Raw genomic sequence first — 17,893 nt, forward strand, 5'->3', positions numbered from 1 at the left:
TGTTATTTACATAACGAAACAGAAAAAAAATAAATAAAAGCTAGTTAGCAAGCTTTCTCAAGAGAGATTTGTATCTGCAGAATGTGTTAGCAGATTATTTGCAGTGCCAGTGCTTGGCTGCGCTGGGGCGCTGTTTCACTTCCAAAACAGACAACAGTATTACGAAAGCGTCACGAATGGTGCCTTCAAATAATGTCGAACATATGGAAACTTCAAGTAGAATAGCCTAAGGGTGGGCAACACAGTTGAGAACATGAAGGTGCCACCATTAACCGAAGTTAACAAATAGGCTACCTGTCTGTAAGTTATTTTTTTATGTACATGGTTTATAAATAAACAGCAGTTTAAAACTCATGAGCATTAAGAGTAGAATAGACAAAAGGGCTAAATACCACGAGGGAGGAAAATATTAAAAACCATAACTCTTCATAAGTAAATTTAGACATTTCAGATGAACTAAACATCGACACTCGTTAGATCTTGTGTAATAAGCATGGACTCAACGATTAAACTGTATGTGTTTTCCTGGCTAATGAAGATGTTGATGTTTTCATAGGACAGAGATATTGAAGTTGAGAAATGTACAGACAATATAACGGAACTACCATGCATGCTTGGATAAAAATAAATCAAAATACTTAAATAATTAAAAATTAAAAAAACTTGAGGCTTCTTGGTTTCATTAGCCAACTTGCCTTTGTTATGTTGTATTTGTCACAGTACTAATTAAATGGGCTACCATGACTGAGAATTTGAGTTTCCGAGGAGCATTGAAATACAGCATCAGCGCTCTGCTAGTTCGTCCAGTTATAGGGGTCAAACCGGGCGAGGCTGCTCTTTCTAAAAAAGTAGATCTAAAAATCACTCGGCGCTACACGAGTAACAGGCTGTCGCGTGATTAGACCTAGCCACATTGCTATCAGATCTTCCCACGTAAAGGCTACTCGCAGCTTTGTCTGACTGGTGGTTACTTCCTGAATCAGGGTTAGCTTGGTGCTGCGTTTTATTATTGTATCATGTAGATAAGAGCCCGATCTCCAAAGCAGGCTGGAGGTGACTTTACTGGGTAGCTGACAAAAAAGGGGAGTTTTGGTGAGAATTTGCCTCGACAACATGGATTACTGGGTAGGTGTCGCTTCACTTTAGTCAGTTCGCTCGAAGAGGCGAAGACTTGTTTATCAATATCAAAGTGAGCTAGTGACCCGAGTTCTTTTTTCACCCAAGGATGCTCCAAGTCCACAGACAGTTTGTCAGACAGTGATCCTTGTTATCAAAGCCTTACTTTACAGATTGATCGCTGTTTTTGGACACTTAATTGATCATTTGTTCCCTCAAATGGGTTACTTTACATAAGATGGGCCACAGTATATTTAAAGACATTTAAAACATTATTTAGATAAAAGTAAAAGAAAAGAAAAAGAAAGTAGACATCCTATACATTTTTACAAGCTGAAAAAATCTTGTTTATTGCACCAACTACTGTTTTGAATTATAGATCCTGTTCATCAGTGTAATCATAATCTTGCAGGAAGCTAGCTCCACACTGCCACCATATATATGTTTTAAGAGTTTCTGAGATTTTCCTTAAAGGAGCAGAAGTTTTGTTGTTGATAGTAAACTGTTTTCTCTTGATGTATCGAGGAGCTGCCACCTCACACCCAGTACATTTCCATGAGAACATGACCTCCCCTCTGAGACAACAAAAGCTCTCCTTTCAGAATATTCAAATGTTGTATGAGGGGGAGCAAAGGAATGGGCGTCCACTGCTCAACAATGAGTTGGACAATACTGGTACTAAAGTCTTTGTTTGAGCTCTTTAAAAGAGTTTTCCTGATGCAAAGATAGTGTTGAAGGTTTGTAGAATTGTGGATGGACTGGCAGTGTAATATAGGCAGAAAATATATTGGCTAACAGAGGGAGGCCAATATCTTTAGGGGTAGACTTGCCTTTTGCACTTATGTTAGATAACAGCATTTAATCTTTTTTTATGACACATGCGTGGCAGTTATCACTCATGTGCTCCGCGCCTGTTCTCTACCTTTACTTACAAACATTATTCCCATAATGATAACTCTTGTCAATCTTCCCATTCAACTCATATTGGATTACAGTGGCTTATTTTCTGTAACTTCCCACTCTGTGTAGCTTAGGTTGCCAAACCTGTATGAGAGGATGTTATCCAGACAGGCAGGAATGACAGTTGTAGTCTGGGACGGGGGTCAGACAGCCTTATAACACATTATATTCTCATGATGAATGTTGATTCATTAGGCTGAAATAACACCTCACATTCTTTCAGATTAAGAACTGAGAAAACCTGTGGCATGATTAACTCAGTGTTTCAATTGCGTAAGGGATCTTACCTTTTTATAAAGTTTATGGGATGTTTATATCAGCCAGGATACACTTGGATTACTTAAGATATTGTCTTTTGAACCTTAAGCTTTCCCAACTGATAACGGCAGAGGTGGAGAAACAAGTGTCCTAGCTATCAGACTGCCTGCTATTGTGTCATAAAAATACCACTAGCAAAAGATAATGGAAAGATTATTTTTCCCCACTTGAAATTGCTTGCATTAGTACTTTACTGTGATTGTCATTCGGGGATCACTTAGATCTCCCCAAACATTCAAATTGCTGGATTCATATTCAGATTGGTGTTCAAATATTTCAGAATTCTTTGTTGGATCAGGATGTACAATATCATTCATAATTCTGTCTAATTGAAGGTGACCTTCCTGTCTTTCTAATCTGATCATTATTGATTGCAAAACATCTCACTGCTGGCTTGAATTGTTTAACCCGTTGGGAGGAGTCTGGTGATAGTCGTCCAGTAAGCTAAAAGTGGTCTCCGACTCTTACCTAGAGACAGATGTCATTTCAACAGTCTGTAGAGCAACTGACAGTATTAGTGTGGCGAGTGTATTGGACTCTGTAGGTCTGACAATGTCTTCTGATGTAAGTACTTAAATCATGGGTTGTGACATCCTTAGCTTCATCATGCTTTGTTTCTATTGAAAAATTAATTACATGCTTGCTTACTTAAAAGTAAGTAGTTACAAAGTTACTCTTTCTTAAAGTAGAAGTATTTTTAGAGTCGGTCGTCTTTCAATCGGAAGGTCGGAGGTTCGATCCCCAGTGTGTCCTTGGGCAAGACACTGAACCCCAAATTGCTCCCGGTGGCATAGCCAACGGGTATGAATGTGATATCTGATTGACAGTTGGGCACTTTACGTAGCAGCCTCTGCCATCACTGTGTGAATGGGTGAATGTGACATGTAGTGTAAAAGCAGCTTTGAGTGGTCGCAAAGACTAGAAAAGCGCTATATAAGTACAGTCCATTTACCATTTACCATGTATTGTCAGTCACTGATATAATTTAAGGCATATCTCTCTATTTGCGTTCCCTATTAATCAAGCATATTTGACTGTAGTTCTTAGTTAGGAGTATCCCATCTAAGGAGAAGCCATGCACTTGACAGACTGAGTGAATAATCTTTTGCACATAAAGCTTTAGTCAAAATAATGTTTTGATCCGCAGTGTATGCTAGAAAATTACTGTAATTTAATGTCTGTATGCTGTTTCTGCACATGGAGACACAGGGACATGAGCAATCCTGGATTGTTTAACATTTGTCTCAAAAATGTGTTATAAAAATTAATTTGCATTGAATCAATTGGTATAAGATGATGATAATGGTCACTTGTTCATATTAACATATTCCAGAAAACATTTTAACAGATGTATTTGCAATGATGTAAGTGTCTTTATTTTCTGCACTTTATTTAATATGCCCAGTGACTGTAAATATACATGCTCCTTTAAAGCACAATGTTTTTTATGACATCATATGCTTATTACGTTCAGATACAAACATGTGTCTCTGTGTCCAGAGTGCCTTTGAGGTGTATAAGGAGATGGTCCAGCTGTATATGGAGCAGGGCCGGCGGCAGGTCAACTTCCACTGCGTGGACCTGGAGCCATGGCAGATCATCGGAGCCACGGTTATCACCACACTGGGAGCAGTCTGGATGAAAGGATTCCTATTCCAGCAAGAAAGTAATGTTTTACTCTAGATACACTGGTACAAATGAGGCCTGCTGGGGACTATATCAGAAATGATAATGATGAAAAGTAAATTGAGATAATAGTCTCCTTAAATTGTAGAGGCTATTTCATAAAGCACATATTACACATACAGGCACATAGCCTGAGAAAGACTATTGCCTTAAGGCAGTTTATTGGCCAGTTTATTAATATGTGTGTTTTGCTCCAATTTGGTTTAACCTCTGTGGGATTAATCTATCGTATGGAATCTCTAAATCTGGTTTTAGGAGTTCACTTAGTAGCTTTTTAGTGAAAACCTTTTAGGTAAAGTTTCCCTAGTTCACTTACTGTGCAGTTGTTATCTTCCCGTACAGTACTTGTTTTTCTTGTATGTTTGACTGAAAATTCCTTCAATCAACAAGACTTTCTTGATCTACTATCAATCTATCAGTGGTTGAATTCCTTAGCAACAGGGTCAGCTCCACCCATCTTACTTCAGCTCTTAGAGAGTGAAAGTTGGTCAGAATGAGGCCTCTAGTACAAAACTAGCCATACATCTTAAGTGCCTAATTACAGAAATACATTCTTTATAAACATATCTGTGAATGTTCTCAGTCATCCAGGTCATGGTAATTCAAAGCTTAATCCAAAAGGCACCTGGACGTGGTTGAAGTTCTTGAAGGCATTTCACCTGTCATCTGAAAGGCTTCTTTAGGTCTGAACTGAAAAAGTCTTGTTGCCTTTTGGAATAAGCTTTGAATATGTGCATAAATGTGTGCCAACCACTCACCAAATTTGCTGCCCTGTTTTTCTGGCTTGTAGGTCTCACATCCCGAATCAAGAAGCAGTGTTTTCGACTCATCAGAAAAATACCCTTTGTTGGCGGAGCAGTAAGTATCAGTGGTTAATTTGTTCCTTTTTTTCCCCCAGCAGATGAGACTGTCATGTCATTCTGTTGTGAGTCACTCTTGCGGGGGGGGGGGGGGGGGGACCTTTGGCACACTTAACTTCATGCACTGGTGATAACAGGCAGTTACTTCTGGCCATTATTTCACCAATGGCTTGTTCACTTTCAGGCTTAATCAAACATAAAATACTGATAGTTAATGGGACATTTTCTACTTATGTATTTCATATTATTTCCAATTATATTTTTTTAACTGTATATTGTCAGGTGTAATGCTTTCCTATCTGTTACCTGCCTATGGATGGGACTATGGATGTACATTTGTATACTTGCTAACAAACTGAGGTTCAATAAAATACTTTGTCCCCATCAAATAACCATCTGAACAAAATATAATTAAAGGAATGATGTCACAACACAATTTCTTCACAATCAGTCATTTAGGGAATGGCATGCTTTAATGAACTGTTAATGTTACTGCATTCTGTGACAGTTGATGCTCATAAAGTAAATTTGTATTCCTTCATGACAGATTCAAAGCCAGCTCAACAAGGCTTTGGACGACATGTCTACCAGTCTATGTACTCTAAAGGAGGGGATGAGCTACACTCGACAGCTGCCCTCTAAAGGACTCTCTCAGGGCCAAGTGCTGGACAAAATCAGAGAGTATGAGACTCTGAGTAAGTCATGATTCATTTCTAAGATCATGGGTCATTATCCTAATGGCTCACTTCCTGAAAAGTATTTCTCGTCTTATTACGTACATCATTACGTTCACCATTGCACCATTGTCTCACGTAAGCTTGTACGGATTAGTTAAATATTTAGTGTTTAATGTAGGCTTGTACATATTAGTTTAATATTTCATGTTTAATGCTTGAACATGGAGAGCAAAGTTAAACTGGGGTCAAATTCCTTGTATGTGTACATACCTGGCCAATAAAGCAGATTCTGATTCTGACAAGAAAATAATTTTCTTAGAGAAAAAGGTTGATTTCTGAAGAGACAATGTGTCGTTGTAGATGAGGTGCAGTGGGAGAAAGGATGTGTTTCTGGTGCAGTGTACTGGGGTGATGAATCACTGACCAATCTCCTTGTGAAGGTATGCATTTTTGTTTTCATCTCTGAAGTTTGGCATTCAAAGCATGACCAGTCAAAGCTGAACTTGAATTCAGATTGATGTTTGCTTCAGTAAGTAGTGCTGAGTTATTTCATTGTATTATTCTTTTTAAAGGAGACTACTGCCCACCCTAGTTTGTGTGTTTGTTCATATCTCAATGTTAGTATTTTGAGTTTAAGATTTACGTCTTTTTCACAATTATCTTTTGTTCCAAGGTATATGGAGATTTTGCATGGAGCAACCCCCTACACCCAGACATCTTTCCTGGTGTAAGAAAGATGGAGGCAGAGGTTGTTAGAATGGCTTGCACACTTTTCCATGGTGGACCTAACTCCTGTGGCACAGTAAGTTATCAAAGATATGTCCATAAGCTAATGATCAAAAGATCAAAAGCATTGATTGATTTAATTTAAGCAACTCTATGCCCTTTTGTCCAGGTTACTTCAGGGGGAACTGAGAGCATACTGATGGCCTGTAAGGCATACAGAGACATGGCATTTGAACGTGGTGTCAAATACCCTGAAATGTAAGATCATTTTTTAAAGATGTAGTTTAAGAAGTAATTTAGTTTAAAGAAATGTATCTTCTCCTGGTCTTGTACAAATTTGCTATCTCCTTCAAATTTCTTTGTATTTGTATTTACTTCAATAACACATAAAAAAAACTACTGCAAATAGCATTAAAATTAAGATTTAAATAACAATAATAGAACAAAAGAGGGGCACCCTAGTAGCTTCTCCTTGTAGAGTTCAAGCCCTATGTAACAAAGTGAAGCCCTAACTGCAGCTACCTAGGTTCTGTTTCAACCTGGGCCCTTTGCAGTGGATCATATCATCTCTCTCTCCCCCTGCCATTCATGTCTCCCTTCAACTTCCCTTATCCAAGAAAGGCAAACATGGCCCAAAAAATAATAATAATTACACACATTTTTTAAATAGTACACAGTTAAAATGTATTGGTTGTTGGGACAAATTATTAGCAGTTTAACCTTTTTCTTTTATGACATGATAAAAAAAATTGGATGGTTAATAATACATTTTGAAAACTCCGGTTTAGAGGAAGATCTGTAATACAACAAGAAATGGTTGGAATATCTTGCAAAGGTTTTACTCTTGTTTCTCAACCAATATGTACATTCTAGTCTTAATCCCCTGTGGTATAGAATTATTAATTTCTGGAATCCAAACTTCAACGGTCCTACGGGGTCCCCTTATACAATTTAAAGGTAAAGTTACCGAGAATACAGATTTCAGGATATACTGGGAAATAAATCCCATGGCCTTGTTAGATGATGTTGCATTCATTTTTCCAACTACTCCCATCTACTCCACAATATAATATATATAGTTTCAAGATGATTCAGTATTTCAAAATGATTTCAGACTTCTCAGAAGTTAAGAGCCCCTTTTGTCTCTTTTATGTCTCAAGTTTTTTTGTTTTTTTCTTACATTTAAGTGATAAAGCAATTGAAAACCTATTGTTTTCATGGGAATAGAACATTTTAATTTGAATACAAGACATGGAACCAATTAGGCGTATTCTTTACTGTGTTTTCCTACTTTTTGCAGTCTTGCACCTGTAAGCGTCCACGCAGCCTTTGACAAAGCAGCACATTATTTTGGGATGAAGCTTGTTCACATTCCCCTTGACAAGAAAACTATGAAAGTAGATGTGAAGGTGAGAATATAGTATACACAGACAGTGGGTGCTAATTGATTGCTATTCTTAGACTTAAGGCATTTCAATACCGTTTCTTCTCTTTCAAGGCCATGAAGAGAGCCATCAGCAATAACACTGCCATGCTTGTGTGCTCAGCGCCACAGTTTCCGCATGGAATTATGGATCCCATTGAGGAAGTAGCCAAGGTCAGAAGTGAAACATTTTTGCCTACATTTTGTTCTTAAAACAAACAAAGAAGAATGTCCACTAACTGAAACTCTCACTTTTGTATTTCTAGCTGGCTGTACGCTACAACCTCCCACTGCATGTGGATGCCTGTCTTGGTGGTTTTCTCATTGTCTTTATGGCCAAGGCTGGTTACACACTCGCCCCGTTTGACTTCAGGATAAAAGGTGTTACCAGCATATCTGCAGACACCCACAAGGTAAGGATTGGTTCTCTGTTCACTTCAAATCACTGCTGCTTTGAAGCTACCTTACTTGATTGATTAATTCATTTTGTTCTTTTCCTAACTTAAAAAATATAAATTATAAAACACATGGTTTATTAAAAATAGTTGTATCTTTTAACAAATCCTTGAATAGTGTGTATTAATACTGTATTGTATTACTTTGTGTTTGTGTGTGTTACTACATTCCTTTCCAGTATGGCTATGCCCCTAAAGGTTCTTCAGTTATCCTCTACAGTGATAAAAAGTACCGTCACTACCAGTACTTTGTAGCTCCAGACTGGCAGGGGGGAATCTACGCTTCCCCCTCTGTTGCAGGCTCCAGGCCTGGAGGAATAATTGCAGCCTGCTGGGCAACCATGATGCACATGGGAGAGAATGGATACATAGATGCCACCAAGAAGATCATCAGCACAGCACGCAAAATCAAAACAGAGTATAACACCTATTGATACTTTAATCATGATGTGCTAAAAACAACAACAACAGAGCTCTTAAACTTTGATTTCATACATAATTGTCTTATCACTTCCAACATTAAAATAATTTTGTTTTTTATTGACAGAGTGTGCAAGATCAAAGGTGTGTTTGTCTTTGGGGATCCAGAGGTGTCAGTGGTGGCAATAGGTTCAGATGTTTTTGATATTTTCCGTCTGTCTAATGCACTGACGTCTAAGGGCTGGAATCTGAATACACTGCAGTACCCATCGAGGTATGTAAAAAAAAACATATAAGAAAAATATGTATACCGTGTTATACAGTCTACAATATCATGGCATAATTTAGGAGTGTAACATGATCTTCTCTTTCACAGCATTCACATTTGTTGCACAGTTCTGCACACAAAGCCAGGCGTTGCTGAGCAGTTTATCCGTGATGTCAAAGAGCAGGTTTCCATCATCATGCAGAACCCCAAAGAGAAAACCACAGGAATGGTGAGCCTGCTGTCCTTACACATTTGTTTGTGTTTCATTCATCCACAGAACATGGTTTAATAAGTTCATTTGTATAAAAGTAATACAGGGTTTATTTCACATGTTGTATAGTGGGTTTTATCATCATTACAGCACGAAGCAAATTGGCTTTTGAAGTTCAGTTGTAAAAGAATAAGTGTTCTGTTCATTTATCATTACAGAACTGAATACAACAACAACCTAAACTTGTGCAAAACAATGCAGGTTCTTAAAGGAGAAGTACACAAATGAAAAATAACTGTTTAAAAAAAAATAATGAAATAGGATATCATACGATGTTTTGTCTAGATAAAGAAGTAATGGTTAATGGTGCTTTTGGTGTCAGTTGTTAGAACCAATAACTTATTATATCTCGTCACATGTTCCTGTCTATAACAGGGCTACCACATAACTAATTCACACCTACCAATTTACTGTACTGTCGCCCTACAGTACGAGAAAACTAAAGATCCAAAAGGAGCACATTTTCAAACATTGCATGCATCATCAAGGGGAAACTTAGATTTCATTGTTGGGCACTTTAAAATGCAATCAGGTGTAAAACAATACCATTTTTATTTGTATTTCGGCAGGAAAAGCTTGAAATCTGTTTGCCAGGCTCTGAGTTGTACCATGATGTTAGTGCATGTGGCTTTTGTTTTCATACTGAACAAGCTTAGATTTAAGGTGACAGAAACTGAATGTGCTGATTGGTATGTCAGTTGTAAATAAAGTAAAAGCTCCAACCTGTAATATGCCTGTCAGAAGCAAACCCATGAATAATATGTCACTTTTATGTGAATAACACAAATGAAAACTAAGGCCATATAAAAAGCAGGACCCTACTCAAATATAAATCCTGAGATTACAGTACAATATCAATAATTTGCCACAAATAAGTCAGTTGGGTATATTGAATGTATTTTCAACTTCTTGCGTTTTAGATGTTCCTTCTTTTAATAATACTAATTATTATTATTATAACTTAGACTTCCATAGCGCCTTTCATGGGACCCAAGGCCGCTTTACAGATTAAATAACGAACAGACAACAGAACAAAACAAGCAAACAAATAAGGCAGAAAGAGATAAATAAAACTAGCACTGAAAACCGGGGAAGGTGGTCAATTATTGTCTAAAGGCTGTGGTGAACAGATGGAATTATCACTTCAATCACTATTTTGTTCTCTAAAGTATAATATTAAATTAAGTTAGGTTTGATCTTTCACATCAAAAGTTTGTTAGACTAACAAAATTGTAGTTACAGTTTTTGACAATTGAGGAACAGATACTGCAGATGTGAAGTAAACGGGTGTGCTGGTGTTCTTAAAAGAACAGGAAGTTAGTTATTGTTGTTACTGTCAAATCATACTGAGTCATAACTCAAACATTTTAACAGACATGATACACATATTTTTTTTTATTGTTACTGACACATTTGAGAATATCAATATCTCCAGTGTCCATGACAGATGAACATCCCTGAATCATGGGGGAAAAACTGGTGAAACGAAAGTTAGTGTGTGTTTGTGCTTGTTTGCTTCTGATCTCCGTGTCTTATTGCCACTTCAGGGAGCAATCTACGGCATGGCCCAGTCCATCCCGGACAGATCAATGGTGACAGAAATCTCCCGAGGTTTCCTGGACTGTCTCTACAGCACTGAGGTGCCTAAGTCAAACACCAGCCACATAAACGGCAACGGCAAAGCCCACTGAAGCTGGACAGGGCCCTGCTGGCCCAACCCCACCAATGCAGGGAAACACTCTCAACTCTTCTCTTCGAGTTCTGAGTTAATAGCTCAACAATTGCCTTATCATGCATATCTATGACACATAGATAACATCTGCAAATATCCTTAAAGCACAAGTCATCATCAATTTAATAGGCCAGATAGAAATTGTTGGTAACACTGTGCGTCGACTGGCACAGAGAAGAAGTAACTAGTTTTAGTCTTTTGATTTTATTAATGGATTGGGCATGTGTTTATGTCTTTTTTGTTTTTAAAGTTAATTTCAATAATAGCTTTGTTAAATGCATATGTCTGTCATAATCTCCAATGATTGAAGTGGAGAACCTTTTTTTTTAAATGCCGCAACATTTCAGTTTGCTTTCATCACTGCTTCATTATCCTTGATGATTAAGAAAAAACACACGCAACTGCTTATTGCACACAAGGGCTTGTCTGAAGCTCTGTGCTGCCCTCTAGCATTAATTCTGATGTACTGCTTTAGACAGGCTCTCCATGCAGAGGCCTGTTGGTGGTGTAAGTTCTCTGAAAAACAGCATTTTTAATGTAAAAGCACTGTATTAAGAAGATTATCAGTACGTTAGTAATTAATCTGTAAATCACTTGAAACTGCAATTCTGATGTTATGGTAGTTTTTCTGTAAGTATAAACATGTCCTTGTTTCAAGCACTCAAGTCTCACGTAAAATGAAGTTCATTTAGTTTTAAGTCTGCAATTATCACCCATCTCCAGTGGCTGGACTTGTGGAAAGAGGGGAACGATTTAGACATTGGGAGCTTTAAATGCCATTAATAATCAATGTTATGTGTTTTAATTTGAATAAGGGAGAAGCTGTAACCAGGACATGAATTTTAAAAGCAGCTGGTGGAAACCAAAGCTTATTAGCCATTTTTTACTGGGCTAAAGGCTGTTTCTTACCCTGGTTTGCTGTGTGTTATAAAGAAGCAAAAATCAATATTTCCTCTAGTCAGCATAGAATCACATGTGCACCACCTTGTAATGTGTCTTCTAATTCAATCTACCTCAGTTAATACTCAATGCAAACATCATTTATTCATTCATGGCACTATGTTAGGGAATATGATAACAATACTAAAGGTTTCTTAGTCATAGTTATACTGTGATGGATGACTGTGATCCTAAGACTGACAGATTCTCTGGAGAAGCCCACTCACTGCCATGCCTGAATGTGTACATATATATATATATGGAAATACCCATTCAGCAGGATATGTACACATTTACTAACAGGTTGCCAAACGCAATGATTAATACAGTTACACCAAAAGGACATTGAGCTCTGCTTTCATGATATTAATTGTTAAAAGTGTGTATTTGACCCCCTGTTAATGCAACATTTAACTTTCCTTTTTTGGAGGGGAAAGCTCTGCTATGTTTAAGAGAGAAGTCATTAGAAGCATAGTATTGAATGATTGGCCTTAACCACTCGTGTGACCACTAGGTGTTTATTATTCACTTAATTTGTTAGTCTGCTTTGTGAGTGTTTCTGTTTTCAACAATTATGTTTTTACATACTAAGGGTTTAAAAATGGATTGGAAATAAATGTATTAAGGGTCTGCACCAGAATTTTTCCCTCTGTTCCCTCAGTCAATGCCGGGTTAAAAGACAGAGGACCTAACAGCCCTAATTATGTTTCATGTTCATACATGTGCCCATCTGCCACTACTCAAATACTGTGAGTATCCAGTGACAGTTTGCCATGCCTACAAAAAGAAACTTCTGACAACACTCTTTGTGTTTGTTTTGGAGAATAATGTGCAAAATGATGACAACTAAGAGGCAAAGAAATCTCTTAAAGTATAAAGTTGTAATGCAATTCCTCTTTAAGCATTCACTGAAAGTAACTACCAACTATGATGGATTCTTAAGATACAGAGCAGAGAAAATTAAATCTAATCTTGATTGTGTCCTGGTTCCTTGTCTTGCAGTTTGGTCAAATGTAGCTATAATGAGCGTTCGCCTCTGTGCCTTCAGAGGTTGACTTCATGACACAATAGCATCCTCAGGGCTTTGGCTTCAAAACAGCAACATCATTAGGTCCACTGCTCTTTCAAACATACACAGGGTGGACAGAGTAATACAATCACCTTAAAATATAATGTCTTGTTTTAGTCTTAAAATGATGAATTTTGTACTGAACACATCCCTGTTAAGTGTGTTTATGAAGTACAACAATGCATTATATTATAAGGTATTTTTACACTTTGTCATCAAGGTTTTGAATGTTTGAAGATTTTTATTAAATATCTGTCAATGTCAGAGCGTCCTTATTTATCATTAAATGTAAGTCAGAAAGTACCTGTTGGTGTCCTCTTGCAAGTGGTCCACAGCAAACACTATTAAGCCTCTCAGAAGAGTTTACACACTTAACCATAGCAGTTGGTCTCCAATGTTTTGTTTTCAATAAATGTGTTCATTATGATGAGGAACTCATTTTTGTGGTCATTTTTCCAGATGCAACACAAGCAGCTGTTCTTGTTTAACACAAAATAACATTTACCAACAGTAAAATACCAAAACATTTGGCACATTAATTACTTAGCCTTTAACCTTCAGTTTATAAACAGGATCTAACCACTTTGCTTACAATCAATGTATTTACCATGTGCAGAACAAACATTTCAAAAACACATTTGAGCCTTGCAGTCTTAACACCTTCAGCCACTTTACACAATACATTGGTAATTGGTTCATAATCTTTTGATTTTCAAAAGATTTATCAGGGGAATTAATGAATGAAGAGCTGTGGCCTTCAGTTACTGGAAGTCGGTAATGTATGTTTCTCACATCAGTGATGCCTGGTCAATGAAGGTGGCCAAAGTGATGTCACGCTGGGACAGCCCCCCACAGTCATGTGTGCTGAGAGTGATCTGAACCTGGGCAAACAACGTAAAATGGAGCAGAGAAGGGGAATCTGTGAGTATGACATATTACTACTAGAACAGGCCTATTTTTCTTAGTTTCTTTGAGTATGTTTACTTTATCCAAAATATTGGGCCTCATTGCTTTTCAGAAAATCTTAAATCAGCCACATTCAAAATGGGACAATCCACTCTAGCCTTCCCATTGACAAACATGAAAAAAAATTAAAAAAGGTTAAACGTCTTTATGGTCAGAAAAATGTATCGGTAGAAACTGAATTTTAATTGTTTGTATTTGAATTGCTCAACTTGAATATATGAATTCAAAATTTAAATTTGAATCATATAATTTGAAATTTAATTCATTAGTCTGAAACTGAGTTCAAATAAACATAAAAGTGAATGTAATCATCTGAATTCAGTCACATTCAGATTTCCCATTATAAATTCAGTTCTCACAATTTAAAGTCAGTTCTTCTCACAATTCAATTTGAGTTTGTTGAGACACACATCCGGTTGATGAGGAAGAGTAATCGAGTGCAGATTCACAGAATTCCTTTTCGGCTAATCAGCACCTATGATTTTCTTCCCTACATGGAGCTTCTAGTAGCTAGCTAAGTTAGTTATCAGTATTAATGATGTGCATTTCTCTCCATCTGACACAAGTGTGGAAGCAGGCAACATGTCACAGATGTAGACACTGCAACATTGTTGTTTGAGTTAAAGGCGTTTTTACATTGCAAAAAGTCAACAAACATGGGGAACGTACAGTTGGCAACAGGTAGGGAAATCGGGCAAGAAGTCTAAAGGCACTGAGGCAGAAAGGTATAATCAGACAGACAGCAGTACATTGGCAAAAAAGTTCATCTGGCAGGTTGCAGGGATATAGGAAATGCATAATCAAAAAGGGAAAAGCGATTTCAGCCAGGCAAGAAAGAATAAAGTACGAGTAGGAGGCCATTCAGTTCATGAAATTAAATTTCAATTTCCTGAGACACACATCCGGTTGATGAGGAAGAGCAATCGAGTCAAGGAAGTAATGGGAACCTCGTGTGATGATTTAGTAATGATGAAAAAAGTACTCCATTTTAGTGAATGTTCATTATGTTATCATTTACAAATGAGTATTACTACGTGAGCAATGCAACAGCATCCACTACAGACAGAACTCGGTCAGTTTGTTTTCTAACTCGCACATTTTCTGACATTCTATCCAATGTTAGCATGTAAAGCTAGCTAACGTTAACCCAGTACAGATTATCTTTGCTTGGTTAGCCTATATATATTTTGTCATTTGTGTCGTATTTGCGGCACTTGTTGTGTTGTGTGTGTTGTTATTTATACAGTCTATGGTTATGAAGCATATGACAAATAAACTCAAACTTGTTTTACCGCAAATATGACAAATTACACAATACATAGGCTAAACCATCAAAGCTTAGTGGGTTAACGTTAGCTAGCTTTACAGGCTAACATTGGATAGCATGCAAATGATAACTTAGTGCACATTCACTAAAAGGGAGTATTTGCTAATTGAGTTCATCATTACTAAATCATCGCTTCTCACAAGGTCCCCATTACTTCCTTGACTCGATTGCTCTTCCTCATCAACCGGATGTGTGTCTCAGGAAATTGAAATTTAATTTCATGAACTGAATTTAAATAGTGAGAACTGAATTTGAATTTTGGAAATTATATGTAGAATTTTAATTTTCAAATAGCTGTATTCAATTCAGAATATTACATTCATTTTTAAGTTGATTGGAATAAATTTTCAAACAAATACATTAAATTTTAAATTAAGCGATTCTAATTTTTTCTTCAATTATTCAAGTTGAGCAATTGAAATTCAAATATAAATATTCAAATTCAGTTTCTACTAACATATTTCTGCCCATAGAACTCTCTGAGGTTTGCTCTCTATATGCACATTGTCTGTCAGCTGTGTTAAACAGAAAGTGTATAGTTTAGTTAGTCAGTAAAAGGTCACAACGTTGTGCTCTTCTGTAAGAAGAATGGCCAACAGCTTTGATGTATTCACTGATAACCAGACATTCAACCAACAAGAGTGTTGTAATCTCCCTTGCATGAGTCTTAAAAAAGTATTTTATACCTTATTGTAAACATTGAACCACTCGGGATGATGGTCCATCTTCTCTGCTTGTAAAGCCACTCTGGACATGAAACCAAATGCCTGAAAGGAAAGAGCATTACATTCTTAAATTATCCGTCATATATATATTTATCTTATAGAATTGCTGTACAGGTTTTGTGGTTTAAGTTTGATGTATTAGGAACCTGATTAAAGTCTTTAAAAGTAAACTCTTTGTAAATGGCATCCCGTCCCACAACCTCCACCCACTGAGCGCTGCGTAGCAGAGGTAGTAGGTGGGTCCTCTCCTCGTCAGTTAGACTCTGGATTTTACCCGCCTGGTGGGACAGAGCAGGGAAACAGTCAAGCAAATCTGAGAGGGGCAGTTTCAAAAACACAAACTGTGATTGGTTGCACTAGATCCCATCTGGATACAATAAGAGGCTGCATTCCTGCTTAAAAAAAACTGGTTCAAAGGTATGTGGTTTTGTTGGTGGTGGGAGGTCTTTGGTCTGCTTTTTGGTCACTCGTCCAGTCCTTAATCTTGACACATGATGCAGGATCACATGAGTTTAATGTTACTATGATCATTTCAAATTCCACTGCCAAACTCAAAACACATTTTTCAAATACATTTTTTTTCTAAAATCAAGAGGGCATTTTAAAGGCTTTGTCCCCAGATGAGTGGTCATGCATAAACTAAAAGAGCAAACATATGCTACAACCAAAGCCTGAAAGAGCCATGACATCAAAAGGTATCTTAGCAACACTCTAATTTCCACTCTAATCAGAGGAGGGAATTGGCAGCACACAGACGATACCCACCTGCTCATGCCTTGCCTCGTCATCTTACACAATGACTTAACACATACACAAAGACCAGTCAGAATGGGCTTACTTCTGTCCTATCCATGCCAAATCAAACATTGTATTAAATATATCTATCTGAACAAAAATGTTATGCAGTTTGACAATATGAAGGGGGCTAAATGGCAACAGTGTGTGTGAGTGTCAGGTGGTAAGCACAATCCTGTGGAAAAAACTGGAAACACACTGTAGAGAGGTTGTGTACTTACCATGTTTGCAGAGTGTTCATGTACAGAGGAGGTTCAGCTCCCTGTTGTACAGCTGTTGTACTGTGGCAGCTAGAGTGAGCAACTGGAATGAATCTATCTGACACATGAACAGTAGGTCCTACTTAGCTGCCCCTGCAGGAGCCTGAGCAGAAATCCTCACTGCACAGATCACTAAGCTATCTGTCAGCATGGGTTTAATCATAGACTGTAATCTGTTGCGCAAGACATAAATGAGGCCAGCTATTTGAGCAGGATTTAACACAAAAGCTAGTGCAGCAACTTTTGCTATGTAATGAAGGAAGAAAATAATGTTCTACCCTCTTTAGCCTATTAAACATGAACCTAAACTTTAGAATAGTAAATAGTAAATTATGTCTCTTTTCAACTGGACAGCAGATTTTAGAGCACTGCCCTTTTGCTGACTGGAGTTCATGTCAAAGGTTAATGAGCTGCTCCTGTGAGATTGCCCCGTTGAACAAATCTGTTACAGAGAGCGCTCTGGGAAATGAACTAGTTAATGAAATGAGGAGAGGAAGATCAAGTGATCAACGTTTAGTTGACCGGGTAGGGAAACGAGACTAATTCTTCAGTTTTCATTAGAGAGGAAGGCTAGTTGGGACTCAAATTATTGGATTGAAGTCAAGTGGTTGTTTGAAATGTGTTTGGCTTTGTAATTTACCTCTTAAAATTCTGCTTCAATGCACATACTAGCTCATTCAATTGCAGAAAAATGTCTCTTTTCATCAGTTATTCTTATTTTATTCATCATCTTTACCCCTAATTTGTAGACTGATTTTTTTTCCCCAAATATGACTCCAAACATATGCATCACAATCCAGCCACAGTTTCTCATATATTTGTAGCCACTTCAATCATGCTGCCCTTTGACCGCTTTTATACTGGCTTGAGTGTTATAAAGATGAGCTGTGGAAGTGGCTG

The 17,893-nt window shown here is 37.4% G+C and overlaps 2 protein-coding genes across 2 annotated transcripts; one reads left to right on the top strand and one right to left on the bottom strand.

Moving 5' to 3' along the window:
- The first annotated feature begins 969 nt into the window (after positions 1-969).
- Positions 970-13,348, top strand: sgpl1 (sphingosine-1-phosphate lyase 1). Its single transcript, XM_069658367.1, has 14 exons — positions 970-1,125; positions 3,895-4,060; positions 4,871-4,938; positions 5,488-5,635; positions 5,978-6,057; positions 6,291-6,419; positions 6,513-6,601; positions 7,644-7,752; positions 7,842-7,940; positions 8,033-8,179; positions 8,401-8,639; positions 8,769-8,915; positions 9,018-9,138; positions 10,728-13,348. The coding sequence occupies exons 1-14, from the start codon at positions 1,114-1,116 to the stop codon at positions 10,869-10,871; spliced, it is 1,698 nt and encodes a 565-aa protein (XP_069514468.1). The 5' UTR covers positions 970-1,113; the 3' UTR covers positions 10,872-13,348.
- On the bottom strand, positions 13,142-17,058 carry pcbd1 (pterin-4 alpha-carbinolamine dehydratase/dimerization cofactor of hepatocyte nuclear factor 1 alpha). Its single transcript, XM_069658368.1, has 4 exons — positions 16,955-17,058; positions 16,085-16,216; positions 15,900-15,980; positions 13,142-13,801 (listed from the first exon to the last, which is right to left on the bottom strand). The coding sequence occupies exons 1-4, from the start codon at positions 16,955-16,957 to the stop codon at positions 13,709-13,711; spliced, it is 309 nt and encodes a 102-aa protein (XP_069514469.1). The 5' UTR covers positions 16,958-17,058; the 3' UTR covers positions 13,142-13,708.
- Between the last annotated feature and the right edge of the window lie 835 nt (positions 17,059-17,893).

This window comes from Semicossyphus pulcher, unplaced genomic scaffold (assembly GCF_022749685.1).
Source record: "Semicossyphus pulcher isolate SPU_LCO1_2020_fin unplaced genomic scaffold, fSemPul1.0.p SCAF_12, whole genome shotgun sequence".
Lineage (NCBI taxonomy): Eukaryota > Metazoa > Chordata > Actinopteri > Labriformes > Labridae > Semicossyphus > Semicossyphus pulcher.

Coding starts and splice junctions, on each gene's coding strand:
- pcbd1 (XM_069658368.1), bottom strand. Junction 15,981..16,084: donor CTTTTAAAGACTTTAATCAG/GTTCCTAATACA, acceptor CTTTCCTTTCAG/GCATTTGGTTTCATGTCCAG. Junction 13,802..15,899: donor GGTTCAATGTTTACAATAAG/GTATAAAATACT, acceptor TTGTTTGCCCAG/GTTCAGATCACTCTCAGCAC.
- sgpl1 (XM_069658367.1), top strand. Junction 4,061..4,870: donor ATTCCTATTCCAGCAAGAAA/GTAATGTTTTAC, acceptor TCTGGCTTGTAG/GTCTCACATCCCGAATCAAG. Junction 5,636..5,977: donor CAGAGAGTATGAGACTCTGA/GTAAGTCATGAT, acceptor GTGTCGTTGTAG/ATGAGGTGCAGTGGGAGAAA.